The sequence below is a fragment of the Lolium rigidum genome, chromosome 3, assembly GCF_022539505.1.
Source record: "Lolium rigidum isolate FL_2022 chromosome 3, APGP_CSIRO_Lrig_0.1, whole genome shotgun sequence".
NCBI classification, from domain to species: domain Eukaryota; kingdom Viridiplantae; phylum Streptophyta; class Magnoliopsida; order Poales; family Poaceae; genus Lolium; species Lolium rigidum.
In genome coordinates this window covers 176,545,938-176,552,522 of record NC_061510.1, presented here as the reverse complement: position 1 = coordinate 176,552,522, position 6,585 = coordinate 176,545,938, and the positions used below count along the sequence as shown (strand labels likewise).

Below are 6,585 nucleotides of genomic sequence, written 5' to 3'. Positions count from 1 at the left end.
AACGCTTTATATATTTGAACGGATTTCAAATTTGAACGCTTTTATAATTTCAACATTTTTCAAATTTGAACGGATTTCAAATTTGAACATTTTTTTGTATTTGAACCTTTTTCAAATTTGAACGGATTTCAAATTTGAACATTTTTGTATCTAAATGGTTTTAAAATTTGAACGTTTTTAAAATTTGAACATTTTTTAAATTTTGAACAGTTTTCATTTTTGATATTTTTCTAAATTTGAAATATTTTCAAATTTGAACAAAAATAAAAATAAACAAAAAAGAAACAAAAAGGAACAGAAAATAAAAAAGGAAAAGGAAAGAAAAGAAAAAAGAAAAGAAAAGAAAGAAAGAGAAACAGAAAACAGAAAAAAGGGCGAACTGGGCCGACCAGGCCGGCTCATACCGCGCGCGGGGGGTGTGCGGCGCGCGGTAGCGACCGACCTGGTCGGTGTATAAGATTTGCCCGCTTGCGAGAACAAACATCACATGCAACTGGACCTTTATCCTGGGCTTCTGCGGTCGACTGGGCCAAAACTCTAGATTCTACAATTTCTAGCGTCCACCGAACAACCACCTGAGTTAACGCAAAATTTAATTATATTATCTTCAGATAGTCACCTCGATCCCTTGTAAGGATTCCTACCGATTTATATAGGTAGCATCTGGGATTATTGACAAGCCGCATCACCAATGTTAAGGAAGGATAAATGAGGGAATTGACTGTTGTCAATCACGAATTTGGGAGGGGAAAATTTGCTACAGGACACTGTTATTTTCTAGGATTTGCTGAAACACACCGTTCGATTATGTCTTCACCAGGTACCATTATAATTTTGTAGCACATTTTCTAGAACACATCACCTGGTCGAAAACGGAAAGTTTTGCCCTTTGTCTTCAAAACCAGTCATCCCATGCAAAAGTGCAAAACTTTACGTTTTTAGTTAGGTGGTATATTCTGACAAATGTATCACAAAATTGCAATGGTGTGGTGTAGCAAAATTTTCCATAGAGGACAAAACCACCTAATCGATCTAATCTATGGGAAATGGGAAAGGGGAAATGGGGAAAGAGGAAAGAAGTAAACCAGCGCCAAGCACGCGGCCTATCGATGCGACCACCGGGGAGTCGGAAACTGACGGCACGAAGAGATCCCTCGGCCCTCAGATCGGGAGGGATCCGGGCGGACCGGGCCCAAGTCCACACATTGCAGAGAGGAAGTTGGAAGAAGAAAACTCTCCGCCGAGCGGCTGCAGCCATGAAGGAATCCTCGCTGCGTGTGTTCGGCCGGGAGAGTGCGTTTTTGGTGTCCAATCGCGAAGAGGAAGGATTCAGATTAATAGAAGAGACCACAGAGCCACAGAGGTGGAAGACGATAGATGTGGCGGACTGGCGGTGTGGCCTATATGCTGCAGAGTGCCGCGGACACGTCCGTGACGCGCGTGCGTGTGTGCGCCCACGGGATGACAGGTCTGGTGCAGAAGCAGAACTACACAAAGGAGGACGTCGTGAATGTGTGTGTGTGCTGCCAATCGTGGAGGTGAGGTGATCGCCGGCACGATTTCTCGCTTACAAACAATAAATCAGCAGAATCAGTTAATTAATAATCAAACACTATCTTCTATGGTGGCGGTGCTGATGCACTGTCAATCGTATGCAGCGGCAAAGCTAGCTCGCCATTGGAGAGCCTGGGCAAAGTTAATGTACGTGCATTTTCATTAGTTACCAGCCACACAATTTTTTCCTTTAATCTCAGTGCTTACAATAATGTAATATCACTTTGTTCCACAATATAACTCGTTTTAGCAAACTAAAATGTACTACTCCTTTTGTCTCATTAAGCATGAAGGTTATCTAAGATTTATTAAAATTTAGAGTGGCACATTGGGTTGTGACCATACCACCTATCTTATTTAGTTCACTAAAAAATTCCAATACGAAAATTCTTCAACGAGAAAAAATACCGAAGATCAAATGTTAAGATTTTTAATATATATAGTTATATGCGAATTAATCAAATCCGTAGCAACGCACGGGAAAATGTGCTAGTTTGTCATGAAGGAGATACCTTGCAGAAGGTGTTGGAATCTTCTCCCCCCTCTATGACGTTCAGACGTGATCTTGTCGGTCCTCGACTAGTTTCTTAGAATGAACTAATTGAGCGGTTAGGTTCAATCCAGCTGGTTTTGGGGATGGATGAATTTCGTTGGAGTCTCACAAAAAATGGTATATTTTCGGTTAGCTCCATGTACAAAGCATTATGCTTATCAAACCAACCGGTACTAAATAATAAATCCATCTGGAAGATGAAGATACCTCTCAAAACAAAGGTTTTTGCATGGTATCTTCGTCGAGGTGTGATTCTTACTAAAGATAACCTTGTAAAGTGCAACTGGCAAGGTTGTACGAAATGTGTGTTCTGTCACGAAGAACAGACAATAAAACACCTTTTCTTCAACTGTCGAGTTGCTAGATCTATATGGTCAATCATTCAAATAAGTTCTACCTTATACCCTCCTCGTAGCATTGCAAACATTTTTGGTAATTGGCTAAACGGGGTGGATTCTAGGTACAAAACGATTATCAGAGTGGGAGCGATTGCGGTTGCATGGTCGCTTTGGCTATGTAAAAATGACAAGGTTTTTAATGAAAAAAGTTCCTCTCTTATGCAGGTCATCTACCGGTGTACAGCTTTGCTCCGTTCATGGTTGCCACTTCAGCGCTTGGAGGATCGCGACTCCTTTATGGATGTGTCTACACGATTGAAAAACACGGTCACAGAGTTTATTTCCCAACATGGGTGGCTGCATAGTCGGGGGGATTGAAGCCAACGAAGCGTCATAGTAGTTTGCTTTTTATATCGTTTTTTATATCTCATGAGGATTGGTACTAGACTTCTGAACGACTGTGTGCATCCTGGTAATGCAGAGACTGGGTATAATGATTAATTTTTTTTTGAGTAATAAGGCACCCCTTATCGAAAAAAGGAGTGAGCGCTAGACGCTCCCAATCATATATGTTGTACCATCAGGTTCTTCTAGTAATAAACATCATCACTGAATAAAATCACACTCATTTTGTTCTAAAAAGATGCGACATGTTTGTCTATGTTTGTAGAGGCGCTTGGATTTTCTCCTTAGTCCCTAGCATTTAAGGGTATGTACAATGGGGTACGTCAGCCTTGCCTTATGTGGTATATAGGATTTTTTACTTAGTTGGATAAGAGAGAAGAAGAAAGAGAAGATTGTTTTTTTTTTAACTATGAGATAATCTCTTATAAAATAAGAGAAGACTATTTTCTCCATTGTATGACTTATCTTCCCTTAGCTATATATATTTTGTATAAATAATAATTAATTCTCGTTTATTAGAGATAATGTGTTGTATCTCTAATATTTATCGCTTCTCTACTAGAGATGACGTTGATTACTAAGAGAACACATGTTTTTTTTACCACATCCTTGGACATGGAAAGCGGAAGAACCCCGTTGGACAAAGATAAGCGGCGTGCGTTGGAACTTCAGGCAGATGTTAGGATTAACCAAATTTATATGTTTATTTGTATCTAATGAGGCGAACATACACGTTCTTAGTGTATAGATGCATTCCCTATATGATAATACCTTAATGCAAAGAACGTACTGCGATACAACTTTTCCCCCCGGCAGGTACTAAATAGAGCCACAACATTGAACTATTCTAAGATTACATGAAATCATCTACAATCCAGTTCGAAATCCCAATCCCATTGAAATAGCTACACATAGATAGAGGGAGATAACTTGGGATAGCAGAGAGAGGGAAACAGAACACGATAAGGGCCCGCATGTAACTTGGCATCAAGACCTGGCGGCCTCTGCAGCCCCATCGGTTTGCGGCGTCGCAGCCGGCGCGCGGCACGTCGGGCATGACGACCGCAGGCCTCCGGCTAGCCACCGCTCGATGCAGCGCGCGTGGAAGCCGTGGCCGCAGGCCGGCATGACGCGCACGGCGTCCCCGTCCACGAACTCGGCCAGGCATATCGCGCACTCGGCCGCGCCTGCCAGCTTGGTCCCCGCCGCCGAGTACACCAGAGATGGAGGCGGCGATGTCACCTCCGCGGAAAGGGGCTTCTCCGGGTCCCCTTCCGCTACGCCAGCGCGGCCGCGTCGGCGGCGGCGGAGCAGATACCTGACAGCGGCAGTGAGCGCCGCGGGGAGATTGGCCCCTTCTTTCGCAACGCGAGAGGGGTCAGGCAGGGTGACCCGCTGTCCCCTATTCTTTTTGACTTCATGGTCGACGCTTTGGCGGCCATGCTGACGAGAGCCAAGGAGGCTGGGCACATTTTGGGTCTGGTGCGGCACTTGATTCCCGGGGGAGTCACTCACCTCCAGTATGCAGATGACACGATGGTGATGATTGAGCCGACAGATGAGGGTATCGCCAACCTCAAGCTCGTCCTGATTAGTTTCGAGTTGATGTCAGGCCTGAAGATCAATCTTGCTAAAAGTGAGGTTGTAGTGGTGGGGACCACGCATCTGGAGCAGGAGCGGGTGGCTCGGCTCCTTAATTGTCGCTTAGGGACATTCCCCATTAAGTACCTGGGTCTGCCCCTTAGCAACAAGTCGCTACGTGCCTCGGACTGGGAGTTCCTTACGGCCAAAGTAGCCAAGCGGGTCGACCCCTGGCAGGGAATTTTTTTGGCTTCAGCGGGGCGGCTGGAGCTGACGAACTCTTGTCTGTCGAGCCTTCCGCTGTTTGCGATGAGCTTGTTCATGCTCTTTGATTCAACGCATGCGGTCTTCGACAAGGTGCGCTCCCGCTTCTTTTGGGAAGGAGTGGGAGATAAGCGCAAGTATCACATGGTTGATTGGGCAACGGTGTGCCGGCCTAAGGAGGCTGGGGGTTTGGGCATCCTCAACACTAGGCATATGAACATTGCGCTCATGCTTAAGTGGGTTTGGAAGCTCTACCACAATGCGGATGGGCTCTGGGCTGAGCTGATTCGTGCTAAGTACCTTGGGGAGAATGACCTTTTTTCACCGCTGGTGCCTACCAAGGGCTCGCAATTTTGGAATTCTATTCAGAAGGTCAAGTGGTACTTTAAACTTGGCGCGAAGCACAGCGTCCGTAATGGGAAGCGGACGTTTTTCTGGCTTGATTGGTGGCTGGGCAACTCCCCGCTTAGGGACAGGTACCCGGTGCTTTTTAGTTGCTGCTCATCACCTTTTATTACGGTGCTGGGGGCTAGGGATGGTCCGGGGTGGCGCCTGCAGTTTAGACGCCCTTTCTCCCTTGCTGAGACGGTTGAATGGGACAATCTTACCGGGAGCTTGACTTCACTCAGGCTAGCGGCGAGGATGACTTGGTGTCTTGGCGTCTGGAGGCTTCTGGCGATTTCACCACTAAGTCTCTTTATTGCCGGCTGTCGCAGGGAGCGGCGGTCACACACTTTAGGGAGGTTTGGCGGACAAGGGTGCCACCTAGGATAAGGGTATTCCTGTGGCAACTCCTATGGGGCAAACTGCCTTGCTCTCTGCAAGTGGCCAAACGGAAAGTTCCGTCTAATGGGCTTTGCGCCCTTTGTGGGGAGCCTGAAGACTGCGACCATATCTTCTTTAAATGCTCTTTGGCCCGTTTCTTGTGGGCGGGAGTCGTGGAGCTCCTGCACCTGCTCTTGGAACCCTGCGGGGGCAGGCGACTTCCTTGCTATCTCTCATGGCTTGTCCGGGGCGTATAGACGAGTAGTTTGGTTCTCCTTCGCGGCGTTAGCTTGGTCTTTATGGAATATTCGCAATAAGCTAACTATGGAAGGGGTTCTTATTGGCAAACCGGCCGATGCCTTATACAAAATGATCGTTTACATGCAGCAATGGAGGATGCTGGTGAAGTGGAAGGATAGAGGCCTCGTGGATGCGGCGATGGACTCTCTTCGGCGGATGCATACGGACCTGGCGGTGTCGATGGGCTCTTGACGTCGCCATGCTAAATCTCCGTCATGTACCTGGGAGCTGTTGCTGGATGCTGTGTTTGAACCTTTTTCATGTTGCTGTTGCATCTAGAACTTTAGTCTATGTTAGGTCTGGGGACCTTGTGTGATGATTCTGCGCTATGTGGGAGCGATGGCTCGTTATGTATCCCGACTATGTATGGTTGTGTGTCGCTTTATTAATTTAAAGCAGGGCTGAGGCCTTCAGTTTAAAAAAGCGCCAGAGCGGCGAGCAGCGCGGCCAGGATGACGGCCATGTTGCTAGCGAAGTCGCCGGCACCAGAGTAGGGCCCCCAGCTGTTGGTGGCACTGGGTGACGGCGCGGTCGTGCCGTTGTCCGCTGCCCGGTGCTCATGCTCCTGCGATGCCGCCGTTGCCATGGCCTCGCTAGCTGCCTCAGTTTGCCTTCCTAATTGCTCACTGACGTGTAAATCTCTCAGTCAGGTTCTCGGCTAGCTCGCTCGCTACTTGATGAGAGAAGTGAGGCTTAAGCTAAGAGTGGCTGTACCTGAACTGGTACGGTGCATCCATGCTTATATGGACGGCCTGCTGATTTCACGAGTTTTGTGATAGAGCAGGGTGACGGACTGGATTTGCATTGTGATGTGGTACAGTGGCA

The 6,585-nt window shown here is 47.0% G+C and overlaps 1 protein-coding gene across 1 annotated transcript; it reads right to left on the bottom strand.

Annotated features, from left to right (window-relative positions):
- Positions 1 to 3,837: 3,837 nt before the first annotated feature.
- On the bottom strand, positions 3,838 to 6,346 carry LOC124695853 (RING-H2 finger protein ATL79-like). The gene is made up of 2 exons (XM_047228662.1): positions 6,181 to 6,346; positions 3,838 to 4,193 (listed from the first exon to the last, which is right to left on the bottom strand). Exons 1-2 carry the CDS (start codon positions 6,344 to 6,346, stop codon positions 3,838 to 3,840), a joined length of 522 nt encoding a protein of 173 aa, XP_047084618.1.
- Between the last annotated feature and the right edge of the window lie 239 nt (positions 6,347 to 6,585).

Excerpts from the sequence above, each read along its gene's own strand:
- LOC124695853 (XM_047228662.1), bottom strand. The coding sequence starts at position 6,346 with ATGGCAACGGCGGCATCGCAGGAGCATGAGCACCGGGCAGCGGACAAC. Across the intron at positions 4,194-6,180 it reads GCTCGCCGCTCTGGCGCTTT|CCGCGGCGCTCACTGCCGCT; the intron begins TTTAAACTGAAG and ends GGGCCAATCTCC.